At 44.9% G+C, this 25,968-nt stretch overlaps 2 protein-coding genes and 1 long non-coding RNA gene across 7 annotated transcripts in view; 2 read left to right on the top strand and 1 right to left on the bottom strand.

Annotated features, from left to right (window-relative positions):
- The first annotated feature begins 2,818 nt into the window (after positions 1-2,818).
- Positions 2,819-14,384, top strand: LOC138746886 (PDZ domain-containing protein 9-like). 2 transcript variants are annotated; one of them, XM_069905490.1, is made up of 4 exons: positions 2,819-2,946; positions 5,588-5,764; positions 9,915-10,089; positions 12,277-14,384. In XM_069905490.1, exons 1-4 carry the CDS (start codon positions 2,910-2,912, stop codon positions 12,992-12,994), a joined length of 1,107 nt encoding a protein of 368 aa, XP_069761591.1. In that variant the 5' UTR covers positions 2,819-2,909; the 3' UTR covers positions 12,995-14,384. The 2 variants fall into 2 exon arrangements, with proteins under 2 accessions (XP_069761591.1, XP_069761592.1); XM_069905491.1 differs by lacking the exon at positions 2,819-2,946 and adding an exon at positions 7,387-7,507 and having other exon boundaries at positions 5,675-5,764.
- Positions 13,725-25,968, bottom strand: part of uqcrc2b (ubiquinol-cytochrome c reductase core protein 2b) — a 25,954-nt gene continuing 13,710 nt past the window's right edge. For all 4 annotated transcript variants that reach the window (XM_069905489.1, XM_069905486.1, XM_069905485.1 and 1 more), the window contains exons 7-14: positions 24,730-24,827; positions 24,575-24,632; positions 23,623-23,718; positions 21,320-21,519; positions 21,145-21,225; positions 18,672-18,748; positions 17,478-17,631; positions 13,725-13,887 (exon numbers count right to left, since the gene is read on the bottom strand). In XM_069905489.1, coding sequence (XP_069761590.1) covers positions 13,804-13,887; positions 17,478-17,631; positions 18,672-18,748; positions 21,145-21,225; positions 21,320-21,519; positions 23,623-23,718; positions 24,575-24,632; positions 24,730-24,827 — 848 coding nt within the window. In that variant the 3' untranslated portion in view covers positions 13,725-13,803. The remainder of the gene's footprint in view (positions 13,888-17,477; positions 17,632-18,671; positions 18,749-21,144; positions 21,226-21,319; positions 21,520-23,622; positions 23,719-24,574; positions 24,633-24,729; positions 24,828-25,968) is intronic.
- Positions 17,130-22,711, top strand: LOC138746888 (uncharacterized). Its single transcript, XR_011347172.1, has 2 exons — positions 17,130-18,332; positions 20,854-22,711. It is a non-coding gene; the product is annotated as an uncharacterized lncRNA (long non-coding RNA).

The following is a 25,968-nucleotide window of genomic DNA, read 5'->3' as shown; positions in this document are numbered from 1 at the left end:
TGATCTCAGGGTTATATGTGATGGATGTCATTTAAAATAAATCTAAAAGACAGCCCAATGGTTCCCCGCCTTTTTCTTTCCACCTCCTCCCATCGATTCTCTGTGATTAGTAAGGGTTGCTGAAGGTGGGATGTGGGTGGGAAGGGAAAGTTTAGAACCACTGCCTTAATACCAATGCCTTCTCATACTTGGCATTTCCACCCTGGGATAAAAATTCGGACTTCTCTCTGCGCCTCTCATCATTTTCTAAACTGTGTCTTACTTGTACTATGTGTGAGAATAGCTACTGGTCTGCTCATTACGGTAATTTTATTTTACATGCCTGTGAAGCTCTGACAAAGCAAGACTTGCAGTGCACTTGTCTGGCAGGAAACTCTCATCTCATCAATGGGACTGATGCTGTAAAATGGCACCCCAAGGTAGATGGATCAAGAACATGGTCATAGGGAGAGAGTGTGAACTCCACACACACACACACACACACACACACACACACACACACACACACACACACACACACACACACAGAGCACTGGAGCTCAGTCAGGAACCCGCATTACTGGACCTCTGGATAACCCAGTGGTTCTCCACCTTTTTCTTTCCACTCACATCCCTATGCCATCAGTGATCTGTGATGACCTTCGTGATGCCATCATCATCACCCTGTACAAAAACAAAGGTGAGAAATCAGACTGCTCAAACTACAGGTGAATCACGCTGAATCACATTGCAGGCAAAATCTTTGCGAGGATTCTCCTAAATAGAATAATACCTAGTGTCGCCGAGAATGTTCTCCCAGAATCACAGTGCGGCTTTCGCGCAAACAGAGGAACTACTGACATGGTCTTTGCCCTCAGACAGCTCCAAGAAAAGTGCAGAGAACAAAACAAAGGACTCTACATCACCTTTGTTGACCTCACCAAAGCCTTCGACGCCGTGAGCAGGAAAGGGCTTTGGCAAATACTAGAGCGCCTCGGATGCCCCCCAAAGTTCCTCAACGTGGTTATTCAACTGCACAAAAACCAACAAGGTCGGGTCAGATACAGCAATGAGCTCTCTGAACCCTTCTCCATTAACAATGGCGTGAAGCAAGGCTGCGATCTCGCACCAACCCTCTTTTCAATCTTCAGCATGATGCGGAAACAAGCCATGAAAAACCTCAACAATGAAGACGCTGTTTACATCCGGTACCGCACGGATGGCAGTCTCTTCAATCTGAGGCGCCTGCAAGCTCTCACCAAGACACAAGAGCAACTTGTCCATGAACTACTCTTTGCAGACGATGCCGCTTTAGTTCCCCATTCAGAGCCAGCTCTTCAGCGCTTGATGTCCTGTTTTGCGGAAACTGCCAAAATGTTTGGCCTGGAAATCAGCCTGAAGAAAACTGAGGTCCTCCATCAGCCAGCTCCCCACCATGACTACCAGCCCCCCCCCCCCCACATCTCCATCGGGCACACAAAACTCAAAACGGTCAACCAGTTTACCTATCTCGGCTGCACCATTTCATCGGATGTAAGGATGGACAACGAGATAGACAACAGACTCGCCAAGGCAAATAGCGCCTTTGGAAGACTACACAAAAGAGTCTGGAAAAACAACCAACTGAAAAACCTCACAAAGATTAGCGTATACAGAGCCGTTGTCATACCCACACTCCTGTTCGGCTCCGAATCATGGGTCCTCTACCAGCATCACCTACGGCTCCTAGAACGCTTCCACCAGCGTTGTCTCCGCTCCATCCGCAACATTCATTGGAGCGACTTCATCTCCAACATCAAAGTACTCGAGATGGCAGAGGCCGACAGCATCGAATCCACACTGCTGAAGATCCAACTGCGCTGGGTAGGTCACGTCTCCAGAATGGAGGACCATCGCCTTCCCAAGATCGTGTTATATGGCGAGCTCTCCACTGGCCACCGAGACAGAGGTGCACCAAGAAGAGGTACAAGGACTGCCTAAAGAAAGCTCTTGGTGCCTGCCACATTGACCACCGCCAGTGGGCTGATCTCGCCTCAAACCGTGCATCTTGGCGCCTCACAGTTTGGCGGGCAGCAACCTCCTTTGAAGAAAACCCCAGAGCCCACCTCACTGACAGAAGACAAAGGAGGAAAAACCCAACACCCAACCCCAACCAATCAATTTTCCTTTGCAACCGTGTTTGCCTGTCCCACATCGGACTTGTCAGCCACAAACGAGCCTGCAGCTGAAGTGGACATTACCCCTCCATAAATCTTCGACCGCGAAGAAGACTTAAGGTGAGATGTGAGTGGGAAGGGAAGGTTGAGAATCACTGCTCTCAACCCAATTGTTACTGAAATATTTGGCTTGAGAAACATTGTCATTGGCCCATTTCCTTTGGAGCTATGAAACCGTGCACATAACAAGTCAAAACAGTGGTTTTCAACCTTTTTCTTTCCACCCCCATACCACCTTAAGCAATCCCTTACTAATCACAGAGGAGGAAATGCTTACTCCCAGAGAGTGGTGAATCTTTGGAATTCACTGTCCAAGGAAACAATAGACGCTGCCTCAATAAATGTATTTTTGACAGAGGGTGATAGATTTTTGCCTAGGAGGAGAATTATGGGAATTACAGGTTATGGGGAAAAGGCAGGTAGGTGGAATTGAGTCAACAGCCATGATCTTATTGAATGGGCGAACGGGTTTAACAGACCAAATGACCCACTCCTGTCCTATTTTTTACGTTCTTTTGGATTTAGCAGAATAAGATGTTGCCCTCAACTATCCCCCCTCCTGCACCAGCAGCATTCTAGAATCTTCATCTGCTTGCTCTCCGTTGCCACGGGAGATCAGGGAATTGTACTTTGAGTGGGCTGCAGTGGACAGAGAGCCGGCTGGCTCCCTGCACATTCACTTGGTCCACATCCTGATGGGATCCCTGGCCCACCATGGAGGACGCTGACTGGAACACACGGCCAGTGAGAGGTGTGTGAAAGGATGGAGGCAGAGGTTGGGAATCCCATTACTGTCCCCTGCACCCGTTGAGCAGTTACAAGCATGGGAAAGCATCGCAGAAGTGTAGGCCAAAATGTGGGACAGGGTTCAACAGGAGATACTTGGACAGATACCCAGAATGCCAACATGGTTGGTATAGACAAGTTGGGCCGAAGGGCTGTGTAACTCTGAGGGCACTAACCTGGAGGTGAGGTTCCAGCTCTGTATTCCTCTTCCTCCAGGCCCCAGCCACCAACTCCCCCAGATCCTGCCCCATCCTCACCTCCTCCAGGCCCTGGCCTGGCCTCACATCCTCTAGCTTCTGCGCCAGCCTCACCACCACTGGGATCCAGGCCACAGCCTCACCTCCAGGCCCCTGCCTAGCGTCAACTTTGAGTACCCCGGCTGAAACTCACCCAGTCACAGGGGAAACATGCTAAGAGCACACACCAGGGCCGGAGCTCAGGATCAAACACAGGTCTCTGGAACTGTAAGGCAGCAACTCCATCCATTGCTCCACTCTGCTGCTGGGCTCTGGTATGAAAAAATAAGGTTGAGGAATTTAAAGGGGATATATTTCCTCCCAGAGGGAGGTTTGAATCTGAAGCACACTGCCTGAGGGGGAGGTGGAGACCGAGAGTCTGACAGCCTAGATGCAGCAGCTCTAAATAGTGGGAAGCAGGGCCACAGTGTTTCTCCACTAGCACAAGACTGGTTTACATTGCCCTTGGAATGAGGCCGACAGCGGGTTCGACATCAAAGATCCCTGGAGACTGGTGCCCAAGGTAGCAGTGTGGGTTCCAAGGTAGCAGTGGACCGATGCAGGAATATCAGAGTGGGAGAACAGCCCTTCTCCCCCTGCTGAGGAGGAGTACAGCAGCAGACCAGCGCAAGGTTCCGCAGACAAAGGCCTCACATCATGCTGCTGGGGAACACCTCAAATTCTCAACCTCGTCAGATCCCTCCATGTCCTCCAAATCTGGGACCCCTGCCCTCCCCTCACCTGGCCTTTGAATGCAGCGATCCAAGGCACATGACTGGTTCTGGGCCCCTGCCCAATTTTCTTCACTATCAAGAGGCATTTCTGAACTGTGGAATTCCCTCCCTGAAACTTAACACCATTCCCCCTTCTTTGAAACACTTCAAAATCTCGCTCTAAGTTTTTGGTCACCTGATCTCCCTGAAACTGACTACAGTGTCACTGAGCCCTGTAACAAATGGTTTTCTTGGGGACTTGTCAGTACTTTGCCTTGTATGGAATTACAAGGCATCTATAGCACAGGAAACCTTCCATGGGTCTGTGGGTATTTTTGCTTCACACGTGCACTGTTCTACTGCACCTAATTTCACCAGCTCAGCATTTCCTTCCTACTCTCTCTTGTCCATTTATGCGTCTTGTCCTGAAATGTCTCTCTGTTCTTCCCTTCAGACTCTCCCTATGGGAGCAATTCCACATTCCCTGGCAAAAGAAGGGGCAGAGAAGTGGCGAATGAAATACGATGTTGGAAAGTGTACGATCGTGCACTTTGGTGGAAAAAATAAATGGGCAGATTATTTTCTAAATGGGGAGAAAATTGAAAATTCCCAGATGCAAAGGGACCTGGTAGTCCTTGTGCAGGACAGCCTGAAGGTAAACTTGCAGGTTGAGTCGGTGGTGAAGAAGGCAAATGCAACGCTGGCATTGATTTCAAGAGGAATAGAATATAAGAGCAGGGATGTGACATTGAAGTTTTAAGGCACTGGTGAGATCTCATTGTGAGGAGGTTTGGGTTCCTCATATAAGAAAGGATGTGCTGACATTAGAGGGTTCCAAGGAGGTTCACAAGGATAATTGTGGGAATGAAAGGGTTATCACGTGAAGACGGCTCTTGGAATGTACTCCTTGGATTTCAGGATAATGAGGGGGGAGGGGTCCTCATTGAAACATTTCAAATGTTGAAAGGCATGGACAGAGTAGATGGAAAAAAGTTTTTTCTTATGGTGGGAGAGTCTAGGACAAGAAGGCACAACAGGATTGAAGGGCAGCCACTTAGAACAGAGATGCAGAGGAATTTATTCAACCAGTGAGTGGTAAATCTGTGGCCACAGGCGGTTGTGGAGATTGGGTCATTGGATGTATTTAAAACAGAGATTGATAGGTTCTTTATTAGCCAGAGCATCAAAGGTTGGGCAGCGGGGTTGAGTGGGAAATGAACAATAAATTCTGATTCTGACGTTTTGAACAGTGAGAGGAAACTGGAACACGTGAAGGAAACTTTTGTAGACACGGGGAGAACGTACAAACTCCTTACAGACAGCACTGGATTCAAACCCCAGTCCCGATCTCTGGCGCTGTAACAGCATTGCGCTAACTGCAACCCTACCACCCCTTTAGATCAGAGTGGTCTTAGGGAATCGTTATCAATAACAGAACTATTTAAGAGCTTGATAACCGCAGGAAATGAACTGTCCTTGAATCTAGAGGTTCATGTTTTCAAGCTCGTGTATCCTCTGCCCAATAGAAAGGGGGAAAAGAGAGACTGGGCTGGGTCTTGATGCCTCATTCTTAAGTGCGATGTAAGTAACACACCACATTGCACCTCTTATTTCTGCCCCAAGCACGAGGTTTGGATGAGACTGTTGTGTTTTGCAGAGCCAGGTGCAGACGTGAAAGAGAATCTGGACCATAACCTTGGGAGCAGCTACAAAACATTCATCAAGAGAGGAGACAAAGGCCTGGGTTTGGTGCTGATCAAAAACGGATCCTTTCTGCAGATTGTGAAAATTGTTGAGAGCAGGTTTGGAGAGACAGAATCAAAGCTGAAGCCAGGTATTTATCTTTGCAAATTACCCATTAATGACATTTTGATTAAATTACACTGTTGATCTTTCAAACAAATGGTCCAAGAGATGGAGACTGAAGAGTAAAGATTTAATTGCACTTATGAGGAACTGGAGTCGTCACTTGAACCTTCAAGCTGCTCCACCATTCAATTAGATGTTAGTTGATCTGATTGTAACTGCAACTCTGCATTTCCACCTTCCACGGTAATCACTTGTTTATCAAGTATCCATCTCTGCCCTAAATCATTCAAGGATTCTGTCTTTTAAAGAAGAAAAGTTCCAAAAAGTTAGAATTCCTCAGAGAGAAAAAAAAGTTATTGCAACTTTGTCTTAAATAGGCAACACTTTGTCTTTTAATACATTCTGGATTTTGCACACTGGGTACGTAGAATGCCAGAGGACATGGTGGGCACATTTATGACAAATAGAAGATGTTTAGACAGGTACATGGATAGGAAAGGTTTAGAATGATAATAAAATGAGATTAGTGTTACTTGATGCTTGATGTCACTGTGGCCCATGTTGGCTAAGGGGTATGTTTTGGCTTTGAGGAGCAAGGATTTGGCTTCTTGGATCATTGGGATCTCTTTTGGGGAAGGCATGATCTTTACAAGAAGGACGGGTTGCACCTAAATCCAAAAGGTGTCAACAGGTATGTTTGGTACAGCAGTGGGCAAGGTTTAAACTAATTTGGCAGGGGTATGGGAACCAGAGTGATAGGGAAAAGGGAAGATAAAGAAATGGCCAGGAAAAGTAAAATAGGAAAAGTAATGTTGGGAGGAGAAAAATCAGATGGAGCAGTGAGTTTTCAGGTCAATGATAGTGTTAAGAAAATTACAAAGAAAAATAATGGGCAGAAAAATCAAGAGAAAAGGTTACAGAAGTCACTAGATATTAAAAGGACAAAGAGCATAAGGTTACTTTATCTGAATGCCCGCAGTATTAGAAATAAGGTTAGTGAACTTGAGGCGCAAATCGGTACCCATGCCTATGATTGGGTAGCCATCACGGAAACATGGCTACAAGGTGACCCTAAATGGGAATTAAACTTTCAAGGGTATCAGGTGGTACAAAGAGATAGACAGGATGGTAAGGAGGTGGAGTTGCACTCTTAATCAAAGATGAGCTCCAGGCAGTCGTGAGGGATGATATAAGATCTAAAGAGCATAATGTTGAGTCCATTTGGGTAGAGATAAAGAATAACACAGGGAAAAAATTATTGGTGGGTGTTATCTATCGCCCACCAAATAACAATAGTTTAGTGGCACAGGAAATAAATAGAGAGATAAGTGAGGCATGTAGTAATGATACAGCAGTAGTCATGGGGGACTTTAACTTCCACATAGATTGGGAAAATCAAGTTGGTCGTGGGAGTCTGGAAGAGGACTTCATAGAATGCATCCACGATAGCTTTCTTGAGCAGCATGTGAAGGAACCCACAAGAGAAAATGCTCTCCTGGATCTAGTGTTGTGTAATGAGATAGGTAGAGTAAATTATGTAATAGTCAGAGACCATCTGGGAAATAGCGATCATAGTATGATTGAATTTCTCATTCAGATGGAAGGGGAAAGAGTTAGATCTAAAACTAATATATTATGCTTAAACAGGGGTTCCTACTTCCTATGTTTCTGCTGTTTGACTGGTGGACAGCTGGAGTGAGTGAATTTAGATTAGGATTGACCCAATCTGCACAAGAATCAAAAGGACATGCAACATCTTTCAAACTGGGTTAGTACAAATTGAAATTACTTTCTTGCTCTATATAACCTGTTATTTAATGTTCCAAGATCTATCCTTAACACTTGCAGGCAAAATTAATCTTCCAGTTCCAATAACATAATTTGTATGCTAATATCTATAATGTATGTTGATAATTGTGTTAGGAAATGCCATCTTTGCATATAAATATTGGTTAAAATAAAAAAATAGAGAATTGCAGACATTACTTTTCAAAGGGGAATTTTACAAATTCCATCTGCCAACTTTCCACCTCATCTACATTTTAAATTTAGACATATAGCACTGTAACAGGCCCTTCTGGCCCACAAGCCTGTGCCTTCCAAATACCCTAAATAACCTACAACCCCCGTACGTTTTGAAGGGTGGGAGAAATCCAGAGCACCCGGAGGAAACCCACACAGGTCATGGGGTGAAAATACAGACAGACAGCACCAGATTCAAACCCAGGTCGCTGGTGTAATAACAGTGTTGCAATAACCTGTCACAGTCTTGGTTAACCTTACTCACTATCGACAACACTAATACTCACATCACAAGAAAATTTACTAATTTCTTATGTTCACATCCAAATCATTGATTAACATACACCAATGGTTCCAGCATTGATCCCTGCAGAGCAACACTGGTCACAAACTGCCAACTGGATAAGCTCCTATCTATCTCTACCCTTTCCCTGACATCTGGGTCTTGCTTCCTTTGCTGAGGAGCTTCAGAATTGAACATTTATGCAATCAGAGAGTTGCATGACACAGGAACAGGTCCTTTGGCCCAACTCGCCCATGCTGACCATCTGAGCTAGTCACACTTGCCCATATCTTTCAGACCCTGTCCTAATGACTTTTAAACATTGTACCTGCCTCTCTCTGCTTTGTCAGGAAACAACCCAACTTTTGATGCATGATGGAAGTTCATTAATGAAGCAGTTGAAAATAAAAGGGCCCAGGGCACTACCCTGAGGAACTTGCATCAAAACTCGTGTGATGGAATGCTTGACCTCCAATGTCCCCTTGCTTCCTTCTGATCAGTTGCTGGGCTGGGAATGCTCACCAAATTGGAAGAGTTGAGAGTTGGAGTGAACTGAAAAGAATACTAAACTCACTTGACCCTCAGTTGCAGCTGAGGAGGTGCATCCATAGGACAACACATTAATCGGGGCACTGTCTTTGTAAATAGATACTCAGTTCTGGATCACCTTGAAAACAGCAATTCATTTATATGGCTGCTCTTCATCAACTACAGCTCAGCCTTCATCCCTCAGTGTTGGTCAAGAAGCTACAAACTCTGGGCCACTGTACTCCACTTTACAACTGGAACCTTAACTTTCTCATTGGAAGACCACAGTCAGTACGAATTGGAAACGTCACCTCCTCACTGATTATCAACACAGGTGCATCCCAAGGATGTGTGCTTAGTGGGCTGCTCTACTCATTAAATACCCATGACTGTGTAGCCAGGCACAAGTCCAATGCCATCTACAAATTTGCCGATGACTCCACGGTTGTCGGCAGAAATACCAACGGCAATGAGGAAGTGTACAGGAAGGAGATAGATCAGTTCGTTGAGTAGTGTCACACCAACAACCTTGCGCTTAACATCAGTAAAACCAAGGAGATGATTGTGGACTTCAGGAGGCAGTCAGGGGAACATGATCCAGTCCTCATCAAGGGCTCCATAGTGGAGAAGGTCAAATTCCTGGGTATGAACATCTCCAAGATCTGTCCTGGAGCCTCCATGTTGATGCAATCACAAAGAAGGCTCGCCAGCGGCAGTACTTGGTGAGGTGTCTGAGAAGATTCAGTATGTCACTGAAGACTCTTCTAAACTTCTACAGATGAACCATGGAGAGCATTCTGACTGGTTGCGTCACTGCCTGGTAAGGAGGCGCCAAATCGCAGAACAAGAAAAAACTCCAGTGGGTTGTGAACTCGGCCTGCGACATCACAGGCTCCAGACTTCACTCCATCAAGGACATCTACATGAGGCGGTGTCTAAAAAAGCAGCCTCTGTCCTCAAAGACCCCACCAACCAGGCCATGCCCTCATCACTCCGCTATCATCGGGGACAGAACCCTGAAGATGAGCACCCAGAAGCACAAGGACAGCTTCTTCCCCTCTGCCAGCAATGAACCAGACACTGCCTTACTTTCCATGCACTATTGTTATATTATTGTCAGATGGTTCATAATATGAATGTTTGCTCCACGATGCTGCTGTAAACACTAAATTTCATGACTTATTCACAATAAATTCTGATTCTGAAAGACGCAACGCCTTGGTCAGCGGAGGGTAAGGAAGTCACCCAGTTTTTGACCCGATATTTAGTCCTCACTCAACATCACCGACTCAATTTCCTGGTGGTTATCAGATGCCTAATTCCTGTTTCTTTTCATTCACAGGGGACATCTTGGTTAAAATCGGTAAAACAAATGTCCTGGGCTACAATTTGCGGGAACTGCGGCAACTGGTGAGAAAAATTCCAACAGGAACTCAACTGCAGATTATTGTGTACCGAAATTACAAGGAAATCTCCGATCACTGGAGAGCTGCAGCAAGAGCATTGTCAACTCAAAGGTAAAGTTTGGAAATTTCATTGCTAAATAATGGTAGATTTAATGCTAATAATGTTATTGTCATATACTATGGCTGAAAGGTGCACCAACAATCTCACACTTAATGTCAGCAAAACCAAGGAGATAAGGAGAGACTTGGCACGTTTTAAAAATACAAGTGGATGTGGCTTTTTTACAAGAGACCCATCTTACAAGTAGCGAGCATCAAAAATTAAAATGGGATTGGAAAGGGCATGTGACAGTGTTCTCCTTTACTTCCAAGGCTAGGGGAGTAGCTATTTTAAGAGAGAAAAATGTTCTATTAAGGGTGGAAAACACATTCCAAGACCCAGTGGGAAGAATTGTAACAGTGCACTGTCAAATATATTCAGAATCCTGGACACTAATGAATATATACGCCTACAATTTTGATGATGAAAAATGTATACAAAGTGTCGTTTTACACTTGGCAGAAGGCAGGAAAATGTCTTCATTGGAGGGAATTTTAACTTTTGCCTGGATCCAGTATTGAACAAGTCAGAAGAAAGTGATGAGGGCAGCAAAAACAACTCTGGCCCTCATGAAGGAGCTAAACTTGCTGGACATCTGGAAACAGTGGCACGCGAGGGAGAGGGATTATTCCTTTAACTCGAGATAACATGATTCTTACACCAGAATTGATTTGTTTCTGGCCTTGGCCCAGCTAGAGATAAGATTATGGAAACTGAGTACAAGGCAAGGCTATTATCAGATCATTCACCTTTAACTATTGCCATGCCAGACAAATAACCTATGGCATTCAGGTGGCACCTTAACCTGTTTGTATTGAGAAAACTAAAATTTTGTAGTTACATTAGAACTCAAATAGAAATATTTTGCAAGACAAACTGTACCTCCACTGTTGACAAATTTATGATATGGGATATATTTAAAGCCTACTTCAGAGGTCAGAAAATTGGATATACTAAAGGCATTAAGAAAGAATATATGAGGGAGGTTAATGAGATAACTCAGTTGGAAAAGGATGATCAAAAATCAGGCTCTGAGGAAAAATAGAGTGTTAACAAATTAAAAAGCTCAACTATAACACTATGCAAACGTATAAGATGGAAAAATCAATACTAAGAACTAAGCAAAGGTATCACGAGCTGGGGGAAAAGAGCTAATAATGAATTGTCTTGCAGTTCAGAGGGAACCGCAAGGACAATTAATGTAATCCAAAAAGAGGCAGACAGAATCTCTTAAAAACCAAAAAGAAATAAATGAAGCATTTAAGCAGTTTTACATCCAATTGTATAAATCCGAGTTAATGGATAACTTTGAGAAAATGGAGGAATTCCCATCGTACATTGCAAAAGTTAATGTCAGAGATTTCAGAATTGTGCTTTAGATCTGACTTGGAGACAGAAGTCTTTGTACATTCAACCTGGCGATGCACCAAGGTGAGACCCTTTTGGGTAGAACGAAGGGACATTCTGGAGAAAATTACAGGGCTGGAATATCGTCATGACCCAGCGTTGTTCCTGTTGGGGGATATTATGGACGTGAGTCTAAGACTGTCCAAACATCAAATTCAATTTGTTAATGTTGCCTTGGCAGTGGTCAGCAAATGTATAGCGTTTAACTGGAAATCTGACTCCCAACTGAGCGCCAAACGATGGAACATAGAGATGCAGAGCTGTATTTCCCCTGGAGAAAATCACCAATAACATGAGGAGGAAGTATGACACGTTTGTTGAGGTGTCGCGACCATAACTGCAGTTCATTGGCACGCAGGTGTAATTAACCTTCCCTTGCCTTTCTTTAAAGGGAACAATGGATAATTAGCTCACACCAGTCCCAGAATGCCAAGATTGAGGAAACAATGTTGAGGCCCAGTCGTCAACACCCTCCAAAATCTTTTTTTCTGTCCCTTTTTTGTTTTGTTGTTTTAATATATTTGAATGTCTGTTTTTGTTAATTTGGGGCGGGACGGAGGATGGGGGTGGGAGGAGGGAAGGGGGTTAAAAAAAACTAGACGCAAAGTGCTCTGTAAAAGGAGATGATTGATCTATATTGTTCATAAAGCACGAATCTGTAAAATCAAAAATCAAAATTTCAAAAAGAGGAGGAAGGCTGAGCTAGGGGAATGCCTCCATTCTTGATAGACGTGGCTGCTGCCTCAGTTGAGGAAGGTTTGGTATAAAGACAAGTCTCTCCTTCTGTCTAGTGTCCAGCTCAGCAGTGAGGAAGGGGAGTTCAGCCTTTCCAGCAGCAGCACTGATGACGATGATCAAACCCCTAGGGCCCGGTTCAAGAACTTTCGGCCCCTCTCTTTATTCTGGCATGACCGTAGCATCTCCATCCCACCCGTTTCCAGAACATGGCATGCTTCCCGGAAGAACAGGAATGTGCTGATCGTTGGTTCCCACGTCGACTGCGACATCGTGCTCCACCGCAAGTTTGAAGATGACCAGGTGGTGGATGAAGGTGAAGTTGAGGCTGCTCCACTATATGCTCCTTGGCTTGAGCAGCCAGACACTGTCAGCTCCTCCTCTTCCTCCTCCTCCTCCTCTGACTTGCAGTGGATCAGGGAGCTCCAGTCTTCGGACTTCAACCTTCCCCAAGGTGACACCCAGCACGAGAGGACCACAGGCAAGTCAGCCCACGTGGTCCCTGGCCAATCTCAGCTGCAGCCATTGGCAATGGAGATGGGGGAGCAGAGCAGCATCTCCACCCTCGACCCTGAGAGTGCCACCTTGCCCAGCATAGAGTTCTTCCTGCAGCATTTCCACAGTGTTTCCTCAGGCACTTACGCACAATCCACAGACACACATTCTTCAGTCGTCACCTCAGGGGATCCTGAGACAGATTCTTCCAATTTGGACACAACTCTCGAAGAGCATCACTTCAGCCACCATGGGTCTGCTGTTGATGTCACAACCTAAGCTTCAGATTCCCAGCACAGAACTCCTCTCGACTCCTCATAAACACCAGCAGATCCTGTTCTTACCTTCTCCACATGCCCAACCAGCTCTCACACAAACTTCATCTGAACCACTCACCATGAGAGCATTTTGTATGATGAAAGCAGAGCCTCCCAAATTTCCTACAGAATTCTCGAGAGACTAAAACCATAAGTTTACATTCTCAGCTGCATTCACAATTTTAGACTTTACTCATTACTCCTCATCTTTCCCTCCCTACCCCTGCCCCCACCGGACAGTTACAATGTGACTTTTGTGGATTCTTTGCATTTTCCCTTTTCCGCATTAGGAAATGTCCACACTCAGGAGAAAAAAAACTTCTCTTTAGAACTCTCTTCCGCGAGAAATTAACCCCAGTGCAGTATTTGAAATTTTATGGTCTTGTTGCATTCACTGGATTCCCACAACCAAAGGAATCTCCCAGTAACTTTGGAGACTGGCTATGTAACTATAGAATTTGCACACATTCACACCATGCAGGACCTAACAGTCAAAGTCCTTTTCACATGTGGAAACCGTGCTTACATCGATGAGGTGAAGTATTCTTCAACAAAAGAACCTCACGCAGCCAAAGAAAGCACATCATGCTTTGCCAATATAAAATTGGCCAACAATAGAGTAAAGATGGTGATATAACAGTGATTCTTCAAATTTAGACTTTTGCATGAATAAACAATGCAGACACCACCTCTGGGACAATGATACATATTTTATTAGGCTGCAATAGAGCCAACACAACTTAGCCAGATTGAATTGATCGCAGAACAAGTTTACAACTCATCGACAAAGGGGGTATGGGCCAGATTCCCACTGGCTGCCATTGACTTCTTCCCAGAAACAAACGATTTTGCAGCCTGCAGGTAAGAGAGAGGTTGCATTAGAGAGTGGACACTGCATTACTCCCCTCTACCCAAGCAAGCTCCTCAAATGCAAGTTGTTATTACAAAGGTTCATTTCTTCACTCCTCCCCACCATCTGCCGAGAGTGATGTGTGCCAAAACCCTACAGACGGCAGCACTGGCCCCACTTCAGCCAGCGAACTCTCATCTCCTGACTGCCGACAACTACAGCCTCTTCCCCCATCCTCCCTGGCACAGGTTGAGGCCCAATAAAGTCTGACCCCAACGGTTCCGCTGGGAGATGGATGGATAGAAGTGGGTCACAGCTCTGTGTACAACATTGTTGCTGCATCACCAGGTCAACAAGCCCAACATCATGTCATCAAAGAGGAACGACATTTAGATCCTTGACGCTGTTCCAGCCAGGGCTTCTGTTTCTCCCCTAGCTATATTTGTACAAACATCAATACTTTCTATCTTAGAGGCAATAAATCCCTGTATTCTGAACATCCCATAGATTGTGAAGTGTTTTGGCTGAGGCTAGACAGAGTTCCTGTGCTCACTTCTCTAGGAAAGAGTGTGTAGGGAGTCAGGATATTGAACAGAACAGCAGAGGAATATGCCCATGGTATCTGCACTGGACTCCATAACTAAATCCATATCCCTCTATTTCCTCCACATTTACTTGTCAATCGAGAAAAACACGCTACTGTAATCTCTTCTTTCACCACTACCCCTGGCAGTCCATTCAAGGCACCCACCAGTCTGAGTTTAAAAAAACTTGCCTCTCACAAATAACATGACAGCACAGATACAGGCCGCATCTACCCTTCTAGTCTTTGCCAAACTATTTTTCTGCCCAGTCCCACTAACCTGCATCTACTTCATAGCCCTCCATACCTATGTGTGTATCAAAATTCTACGTAAATGTTAAAATTGAGCCCACATTCACCACTTTAGGTGGGAGCTCATTCCACACTCCCACCACTCTCTGTGTGAAGAAGTTCCCCCTCATGTTCCCCTAAACTTTTCCCCTTTCATCCTTAACCCATGTCCTCTGATTGGTATCCCACCTACCCTCAGTGGAAAAAGCCAACCAACATTTACTCTGTCTATTTCCCTCATAATTTTAAATCCCGCTGTCAAATCTCCCCTCATTCTTCTATGCTCTAGGGAATAAAGTCCTAACCTGTTTTACCTTTCCCTGTAACTCAGTTCCTGAAGTCTGGGCAACATCCTAGTAAATCTTCTCTGCCCTCTTCTATCTTATTGATGTGGCTCCAGTGTTAGCAAATCAAAACTGCACACTCCAAATTAGTTGCACAAATTAAGGGAAGGATGTCCTATCTGAAAGTGCCACACCACAAGCCACAAACCTCCAATCTGAGAAGCAATCATCCACCACTATTCTCTGGCTTTCCCATCCAGCCATTGTCAAATCCAGTTCACTACTTCAACATGAATACTGAGCATCTTAACCTTCCTGACTAACATCCCATGTGGGACATTGTCAAAGGCCTTAACAAAATCCATGCAGACAACTTTCCTGGTGACCTCCTCAAAAAACTCTGAAATTTGATAAACATAACCTACCACACTCAAAGCCATGTTGACCATCCCTAATCAGTTTCTGGCTACTCAAAAAAATTGTTTTCAAGATCTCTTAGAACACCTTTCAACAATTTACCTACTACTGACATCAGGCTCACCAGCCTGTAAGTTCCAGGGTTACTTTTGGAGCCTTTTTTAAACAACGGAACTTCGTGAGCTACCCTCCAATTCTCTGGCACCACGCCCATGGCTAAGGACATTTCAAATATTTCTGCCAGGGCCCCTGCAAATTCTACACTACCCTCCCTCAAGGTCTGAGGGAATATCTTGTCAGGCCCTGGGGATTTAACCACCCTTATTTGCTTTAAGGCAACAAGAACCTTCTCCTCTTCAATCTGTAGAAATTTCATGACCTCACTGCTTATTTTCCTTACTTCCCATGATTCCGTCCCTGTTTCCTGAATACTGATGAAAAAAAATTTAAGATCTGCCCCATCTCTTTTGACTCCATACAAAGTTGATCACTCAAATCTTCAAGGAGACCAGTTTTGTCCCTTACTATCCTTTTGCTCTTAATATACTGAAGAAACCCTTGGGATTTTCCTTCTTATTTTCTGCCAAACCACATCTCCTTCAAACTTTACCCCCCTCTCCCCGCCACTTACCTTTCACCTCAGATGCAGTTCTTCGAGTTTGTGGCATTTATTTTACCATGGCAAAATATTTGTCTATCCCCTATCCTATAAGACATCTCATAATTCTATCAAGACTCCCCTCAGCCTCTGCTGCTCCTCAGAAAACAACCCAACCTCTCCTTATCGCTTTAAACCAACAAACTATTGGAGAGGATTCTTAAGGATAGGATCTATGAGCATTAGGAGGAGTCCAGTCAATCAAGGATAGTCTACATGGTTTTATGAAGGGAAGGTCGTGTCTCACAAACCTAAATGAGGAGGTAACAAAAGATCTCCAGCCAAAATACTTTCCTTCCACTACTACTCTCTGCAAGCCAGTTTTTTTATCCACACAGCCAAGGTTCCATGGATCCCATGCCTCATGACTTTCTGGATGAGTCTCTCATTGGTGACCTTATCAAATGTGTTACTAAACTCCATGTAGACCACATTTACTGCCCTACCCACAGGTTGATAGGATAATTAAGAAGGCCTATGGGATGCTGGGATTCATTAATAGGGGGATTGAGTTCAGGAGTTGAGAGGTCATGTCACAATTCTACAAATCTCTGTTCTGGTCACCTCATTATAGGAAGGATGTGGAAGCTGTGGAGAGGGTGCAGAGGAAATTGATCAGGATGTCACCTGAAATGGAAAATAAGTCTTATGAGGTGCGGTTAGCAGAGCTGGGACTTTTCTCTTTGGACCATAGAAAGAAGAGAGGAGGCAATAGAGGTCTACAAAATTATGAGAGACATAGATAGGGTGGACAGCCAGTATCTGTTTCCCAGGGCAGGATCAGCAAACACCACAGGACGTGTGTACAAATTTAAGGGAGGGAAGTTTAGGGGAGACATCGAGGGTAAGCGTTTTTTTTAAACAGAAAGTTGTGGGTCCCTAGAATGTTTTTCCAGGGATGGTGGTGGAGGCTGAGACATTAGGGGCATTTAAGGAACTCTTAGGCACATGGATAGAAGAAAAATCTAGAGGGTTACAGGGTAGGGAGGGTTTAGTACTTTTTTTGAAGGAATATATGGGTCGGCACAACATCAAGGGCCTATAATGTGCTGTAGTGCTCTATGTTCTGGTAAATTTCTTCTGCTTCCTTTCCAAAGCTGCCATGTTCTTCCTGCAATGGGACGGCCAGAAATGTAAATTCTGAGTGCAACCTAACCAAATTTTTAGGTAGCTGCATCAGGACAAAGGTAAAAGCTGGTGGCTGGGTCCTGCCTACCCCTGATGCATCTTAAAGCACTGTCTCCCACACATGTACATCCTTAAGCAAGGTAGTAGGTAGGAATGAGTAGCTAACCTCACAGCAGAGAAGGGAGCAGAGAGGGTGATGGTGATGCCATGCGAATGTTACAGAGCACTACTCACATTCACCACATCCACAAGGGACACAGAGTCGACCCGCTGAACCAGATCAGGGGTGGGCATGAAAATACCCGTCAACAGAGCCTGGGAAGCAAGCTCATCCAGCAACCCGTCGGATGTTTCCACAGCCATCAAGCACTTGACCTTGAGTTGGTTTCTGCAAAGCAAAACCAGCATCATTCAAACGAAGCAGCTTAAATGTGAATTTTGTTGCCTAGAATTTCCCCATTGCATCAAAAACTTTGCTTCTCTGAGCTGTTCCTGGTGGCAGGAATTCAAATGCAGCACCTCTTCCCAACCAGAGGTCCAGTAACCCAGTGGAAGGGAAATGTATGGAAGACGAGAGATTTGGAGAAAATAAGATTCCTCCTCTCACCCTCTCCCCTCCCAAAAATAAGAAATATGGAACACACTCCCTAAAGGTTCTGGGCAGCTAAATACAGCAGCAAATAAGCAATGGGTTTTTTTGTTTATTTATTCACGTGACATGGACTGTTGCTTTGCCAGCTCTGATGGTCCTTTACAATCGTCCATCAGGTGAGCAGGCAGAGTGAACTACACCAGACTGGTCGAGGACCAGAGATTTCCTGATCTGGAGAACTCATGTGAATCTCAAGACAGAAATGACAGCCAATAACTGATTTCTTTCCCAGTGCATTAATGTGTTTGTGTTTAAATTCCCCAGTTCCTGGGGTGAGATTGTAGATCTGGATCAACATTCTTGGCCCTGCCTCTGTGCCAAATGTCGACAAGCTCAAACAATTGCAAAGGGGAAAAAAATTCCAAAGCTGCACAGAAAAGAATGAAGGGCTGAATGGCCTCCACCTCTCACCTGAGAATCAATCACCTGAACTTCTTGTATGTTGTGTCTTCCTTCCTTGCTGTCTTAATTTTTTTCTGTGCTCCTAAAGGTTCTGCAGCAGTTGCTAATTGCTCTCCAGAATTAACACTCTTCGATCTGAAATCCTGACTTGTACTGAATATTTCCAGCATTTCCTGTTTTTTTTATTCCCAGCTCCCAACAGGGGCTTTATTCCCAATGGTGTCTAACGTAACTTTAGCAAGCCATTCTGTACACTCACACCCAGCTACTGCCAGGGATGAGCATTTGTTCTTCCCTTTCTCAAAGGTTCTGTCTCACAGAAACCATCGCGGTCTGCAGGGCAGCAAGTAGGGGGTGGAAGGTACTCAGCTTACTTGGCCTGTTGAACCTCATCCTCAGTGACCCTGCCTTGAGCAACACTCTTGATTTCAGCCAATGCAGTCTTGATCACCTGGAAATCAAAATTAACACATTTCAACAAAAATGGACAAGAGCAAAAAAAAAACTGTGATGGCAATTCTAGAATAAAATGTAGTCCTTGTTTTCGTCAATTTCTGATGAGCACACTAAACCAGAATGTCAGAGTCAGACAGCATGGAACAGGCCCTTCGGCCCAACTTGCTGTTGGCATTCTGGGCTAGTCCCATTTGCCTGCATACGGTCCATATCCTTCCTAACACTTCAAAGTCATACCTGGTTCTGTTGTTTCTTTTGGTAGCTTGTTCCAGATACAGACCTCTCCTCTTATACTTGTGCCCCCTAGTTTTTAGATCATCTACCCTGGGGAAAAAAAACTGAGCACATTCACTTTATCCATACCCTGCCTGATTTTATAAAGCTCTATGAGGTCACCCTCAGATTTCTACAAGACCCATCCTATCTCGCCTCTACAACTCAAGCCCTGTAATCCTGGTGTCTACTCATCTATTATACCCTTTGAAAATATCAATCAAAATACTCTATGAAGGAAAGAGAATATTCGAGGATCAATCTGGTTGGAACACAGGCTGCATCAACTGATGTTATATTTTTACTTTAACCTTATCCCATGCTGCACATTAATCCTTCCACCCTTCTTGTCAGCCTTTTCCATTATAAAGTCTCATTTCCACATCTTCAGTGGAAACTGCCTCTGTAAGCCTGCCCATTTCACCTCCCGACCTCTGTAAGCCTGCCCATTTCACCTCCCGACCTCTGTAAGCCTGCCCATTTCACCTCCCGACCTCTGTAAGCCTGCCCATTTCACCTCCCGACCTCTGTAAGCCTGCCCATTTCACCTCCCGACCTCTGTAAGCCTGCCCATATCACCTCCCGACCTCTGTAAGCCTGCCCATTTCACCTCCCGACCTCTGTAAGCCTGCCCATTTCACCTCCCGACCTCTGTAAGCCTGCCCATTTCACCTCCCGACCTCTGTAAGCCTGCCCATTTCACCTCCCGACCTCTGTAAGCCTGCCCATTTCACCTCCCGACCTCTGGAAGCCTGCCCATTTCACCTCCCGACCTCTGGAAGCCTGCCCATTTCACCTCCCGACCTCTGTAAGCCTGCCCATTTCACCTCCCGACCTCTGGAAGCCTGCCCATTTCACCTCCCGACCAGTGGTTGTGCTAAAATGCCTTAGTTTCCAATTTAACAGCCACATTAATGTTCAAGCGTAATTAGTTGCACAAATTAAGGGCAGGATGATCTGAAGGAAAGGGACAGATGATATCCCCACCTTGGTCCAATCATCACCACCTTCCAACACACCCTCCATCTACAAACATCAGTCAAACCACAAACTGATTCATAACTCACCTGTAAAACTGAAATGTCTAGTTGTGCTAAACTGGCACACAAAAAGTGCTGCTGGTTTTCCCATAAAGCAGGCCCAGTTGGTCCATTTGATGTTCCCACCACCTCTCATCACATTTTGTTTTAATCCTTTCGGTACCTCTATTCCTTTCTCCCTCATGCTTGCCTCGGTCAGCATCAATGTCACATTCCTTTTGAGTGAAGAAGTTTCTGCTAAATTCCATTTTGGATATTAATATAGAACGTAGAAAGCCAGAGTACAGGCCCTTTGCCCCACCATGTTGTGCCAACCTAATAACCTACTCCAACATCTGCCATGAATTTTTCCATGACATAACCCTCCATTTGTCTCTGTTCCATGTACCTATCTAATAGTCCCTTAAAAGATGTTAAGTGTACAGTATTGAATTCTCTTCCTTTCTCCCTTTTGATTCTATTATTTTCTCCCTCATGGGGCATCAGTTAGCAGAGCGGTTAGTGTGACACTATTACACACCAGAGACCCAGGTTCCAATCCAGAGCTGTCTGCAAGGTGTTTGTACGTTCTCCCCACGTCTGTGTGGGTTTCCTCCGGGTGCTCCGATTTCCGCCCACCCTTCAAAACATACAGGGGTTGTATGTTAATTGGGGTATTTGGGCAACACGGGCTCGTGGGCCAGGAGGGCCTGTTACTGTGCCATACGTCTAAATCTAAACTTATTATTGCTTGCCTTTCAGTGTGATAGCATTTCTGCTAAATTCTCTAACACTTCCTACATTACAGTATTGGATTCTCTTCCCTGGAAGTTGAAAGATCTTCTCGCTGAATCTTTCAGAATTTTAAAGACCTTTATTTGACCACGATCCAGCTATCCTGCAAAGAAAATCCCGTCTCTCCTGATGGAGAGATCTATTGATATGCAAATTAGCTGTAAAGCTCCTCTCCTTGTTCAATAATAGTGAAGCAACAAATCATTCTGGCATCACTGAGGTTCTGCAGCAAGCGTGAACCTCATGGCAGCAGATGGACTGAGATTTCAATGCAGCTAGGACGTATGGCAAGGTTTATACGTACATCACTTGCAGAAGCAGATTGTGAGATGGTGTAGATCCCAAACAGCCCGGAGTCAGAGTAGCCAGCACTGAAAACTGAAACCTGGGCACAGGAAAATGTTGTAAGAGAAAATCAGATTCAATGCAGATTTTAAAAATGTCAAAATGAACACTTTTTGTCGAGAAGGAAAACTCACATCAAACGGCCCAGTGTTTTTCTTCAGGATGGCCCGATCCAACTTGCTGGACACATTACTGCCCCTTTTAACATAAGGCCCAGCAGCAAGAAGCTGCTGCAAGACACCAAAAGCGAGGGCCTCGGGTGAACTGGTAGAGACACCCTCAGCAACCACAGCGGCGTGAACCAGAGGATCATTGTTCTGATCGCGGATTTCACCTGCAGACGCACAAATTCAAAGAAATCGAAGCTAAGAAAGATGAGCTTGATCCTTACCACCACCCACCTTACCCAGCTTTATAAGTCAATACATGGGGCATAGTTAGAATGAATATTTTGGAAATAAGGGTTATGAGGAGTGATTGGGTAGCCTGGGGTTTAGAAACATATAAAATAATGTAAGGAATAGATAAGATCAAAACAGGGAAGTTGTTTCCACTGTTGGGGACAGAACATCAAGATTTTGTGCGAGTAGATTTAGGACAGAGATGAGGAGGAACTATTTCTCCCAGAGAGTGGTGATTCTGCGGAATTCTCTGTCCAAGGAAGCAGTAACGGAGGGGGGAGGGGTAAGGTTTGAAGGAGATGTGCTTTGGCAGAAAATATTAACGAAAATCCCAAGGGTTTCTTCAAGTATATTAAGAGCGAAAGGATATCAAGTCTGATAAAATTTGACAGGAGCCTTGGGATCATGGTTGAGATTTTAAACTCTTGCTCGGAGAATCAGGTGTCAGAAGTGTTGGCGAGAGGTTTGGGGAGGGTATTACATTTTAAAGTGGACGTACAGCACAGTAACAGGTCCTTTTGGCTCATGAGCCTGTGCTGCACAATTGACCTACAATCGCCCGGTACATTTTGAACAGTGGGAGGAAACCTGATCACCGGCAGGAAACTCACTTACATAAGGGGAGAATATACAAGCTTACAGAGAGCGTGGGATTTGAACCCTGGTCCTGATTGCTGGCACTAACAGCACCACCCCAATATTCCAGAACCTGAAGCCTGGGAATTATTTAGGCAGTGGCTGCACTTTTTTTAGGAGTGGGAAAGGGCTTTGTTTCCCTCAAGAGTGACCTGAGGGGAATCTTTTTCTTCTGGAGGATAGGCTGGATCTGGGACAAGCTGCCAGATGAAGCTATAGAAGCAGGAGCAATTATGATGTAGGAACGATATTTGGACAGATGTGTTTGGAAGGAAGTGGGCCAAATGCACACCAATGGGATTAGTCCAGAATGCCAACTTGGTCAGTATGGATGAATTGGGCCCAAGGGCCTGTTCTGTACTCTCTGACTCTAGAATCAGAATCTATTGTCATGAACAAGTCACAAACTTCATTGTTGTGGCAGAATCACAGTGCAAACATTGATATAAAACCACCTTACAACAATAAATAAAAAATAGTGCACAAAAAGTCAAAGTGAGGTAATATCTGTGGTTCATTATTCAGGAATGTGATGGCAGAGGGGAAGAAGCTGTCCTTGTGCCACTGGGTGCTCATCTTCAGGCTCCTGGACCTTTTTCCCGATGGAAGCAGAGTGAAGAGGGCATGGCCTGGGTTTTTTGGGGGGGGGGGGGGTCCCTGAGGATAAAGGCTGCTTTTTTTAAGACACCGCCTCTCGTAGACATCCTTGATGGAGTAAAGGAGTAAAGTCTGGTGCCCGTGATGTCACAGCTGAGTTAACCACTCTCTGGAGTTTTTTCCCCTGTCCTGAGTGTGTTGGCAACTCCACACCAGACAGTGATGGACCAGCCAGAATGCTCTCTACAGTAAACCTGTAGAAGTTTTCAAGATGAAGAGTTGTAATTATCCCTCCAATGTAGGGATTATACAATTGAAACAGAACAGAAATAGAGTTCAAGCAGAATTCTTGTGTTTCTCAACAAGCCAAAAACAGAGTTGAGGCAAAGATCTGCCCAGGAACCCCCTAATGTTCTGATTCTTCTTGCTTCTGTTCTTCATGTTCTTGTACCAGATGGAATTACCTGAGCTACATCAGTGAGGAGAGCTAATCAAATTCAGGTTCACATTTATTGTCACATGTATCAAAGGATGCAGTGAGAGAGGTTGTTTTGCAAGCTGATCAGTCGACACCTCATGCAACAAGTCTGACACAGTATGAAAGTGGAGAGTTGCAGAGAGAGATTAAATAGTACGGCCCCATGATTTTACTATGTGGGGGTTCATTCTGGAGTCTGATATTGACTGGGAAAGGACATGCCCAAGGTCCCAAAGTTCGCCTGCGCTTTAGTTAAACTGTCAATGGGTACGAGTACAAAGTGGCCCCTAGCCAGTTACCTGGACCCATGCACCACCAATCTCACCTCCACGATACTTGGCTGCAGCACCAGCTTCACCATAACCACTCCTCATGTTGAAGTAGTGCTCGCCCAACTGTTTCAGGACTGTATGGCTCACACCTGTGGGTGAAGACCAGCAACACCGTGAATTGAACACAAATCCAAGGGGAATCGGACCCTGCAGCACCCCTACCATGTTCAACTGTTCACATGTGTTGTGTGTGGAGGAAACGTGGTCTCCCTGCCTGTCTGGAATGTGTGTATTGTGGGTGGTCACGTGTCCTCCCTGACTGAAACTTATTAGGAAGTCACATCGCCTGTCAATCAAGGTTGGACTCCAGCCATCCATCAGTGCACAACTTGTCATTGACTCATTTAAATAATCTAGGACCATTATTGGCTAGAAACAGATTAGCACTGTATCTAACACCATTGCACAGCACACTCTCGCTCTCTGCCTTGTGGTCCAAGCTCCGGTCATCGCTCTATGCCAGGTCACTACCATGGACATTGCTGGAAGTGTAACAGGTAAGGTGTGCACTACACTGAAGCTGACCCATTAGTACTGGATAAGTCGTTACTCAGAGCGCTGCAACCCCATTGGTCAGGGAAGTGGGTGTGAGTGTGTAAAAGAGTCCCTGTTTGTACTGTGTGAGCAGATTGAGTATAGGTTTCCCAGTGTCAGAATCCAACTGAAGTCCAAGGTGAATGTCTGCATCATCACTTAAGCGAAATAATGATCGTCCCATTTGTTTCTTGTGTGTCCAGACTTGGTCCCTCTGCAAACCCACCGAATCGGATACTCTTACCAACACGACAGCGTATGAATATAGTAATTCCATACTGGAATGATGAGCTTTAACTTAATCAAGTGCAAGATTGCACACCAATTTTAAACAAAAATGGTTAAAGACAAAGTATTTCAGTCTCTCCATACGCATGGCAATGAACAATATTCTGCAGATATGACACTTACCCAGTCCTACAAGAGCCATCTTTCCAGTTGTGAAATTACTTTGCACAAAATGGTGCAGCTGTGGAGACAAACACACACTGGCACATCAGGGACAATCGTCAATATTTAACCCTTTCAAAGATTTCCCTGGTGGAGAGTGGTGTTTTTTTTCTTACCTGCTCTGATGTGTGCTGCCCAATCATAAACTTTGGACAGTAGAGGGAGTTGCTCAGGGCATTACGATAAGCAGCTGAGTGCAGGTTCTCCAGGACGCCTGAACAACACAAAAAGATCTGTCGCTTTCCATAGTAAAACGCGGGCTGTTAATTGATTAAGAGCAGGTACTGGAGAAGGCAAAGAGCAGTGAATCTGTGGAATTCTCTGCCCAAGGAAGCAGCAGAGGTTGCCTTATTAAATATACTTAAGGCACAGATAGATTTTTGCATTGTATGGCAATTAAGGGTTATGGGGAAGAGGCAAGTAAATGGAGCTGAGTCCACAGCCAGATCAGCCTTGATGTCATTGAACAGCAGAGGAGGCTCGACGGGGCAGGAGGCCGACTCTGCTTCTACTTCTTAAGATTTTATGATTTGCTTGCTCACTCAAGTGCTCCTTAAACGTCGTGAGAATTACTGCCTCCACCACCTTCTCAGGTAGTGTGTTCCAGACTCTGAGTGAGGGAAAAAATCTTCCTCAGATTCTCTGGAGCTCTACTCCTCACCTTAAACCCAAGCCCTTGGGTGTAGGTGGGGTGTAAGAGATGGATAAAGTAGCATCAGTGACAGGCTGTGGCCAGGTTTACTGTTCGGATGGATTATCTATGGGCAGTTGGAGTTTGTTGGGATAGGATTACTTTCTTGAGAGCTATCATGGACCCAATGGGCTCCTTCTAAACAGAGATGACCACATTAATCAAAAGATCTCTTCTTAAACCAGGATCCTTATTAGAGATGCTAACACAGATTCCAGTGAGAGCAACTAACTCAGTAAGGGTTAAACCTGGCAGCAATTGATTCTGATCCCTAACCAGGCACAAGCCTGCTGAGCCATGGAATGAAGTATCAAAGGTGACTGATCCACATTCTGCAACACGAGTCCATCTGCACTGGAGCTCTGGCAACACCTTGCTTGAACACTGACAACCCAAGCAGAACCCTTCATATTTCAGATGTTGTTCCTTTGTATTTTATTACAAGCCGGCTACAGTCACCTGGAAACAGGCTAACAATTGATAGCAAAAAGTCATCAGTTTATCTAAACCCCCTTCTCAATTTCAATAAGACAAAGGAAAATTGTTGACCAGAAGAGGGGGTAGAGTTCATAGACCTGCCCACATTAATGGCACTGAAGTGTAAAGTGGAGATAGTTTCTGTCCTCAGGAGTAAAACATCTCCAGTGACCTGTCCTGGGACAAG

Source organism: Narcine bancroftii, chromosome 12 (genome assembly GCF_036971445.1).
Source record: "Narcine bancroftii isolate sNarBan1 chromosome 12, sNarBan1.hap1, whole genome shotgun sequence".
Taxonomy (NCBI): Eukaryota; Metazoa; Chordata; class Chondrichthyes; order Torpediniformes; family Narcinidae; genus Narcine; species Narcine bancroftii.
The sequence above is the reverse complement of the archived record's forward strand: the minus strand, read 5'-3'. Positions and strand labels throughout refer to the sequence as shown.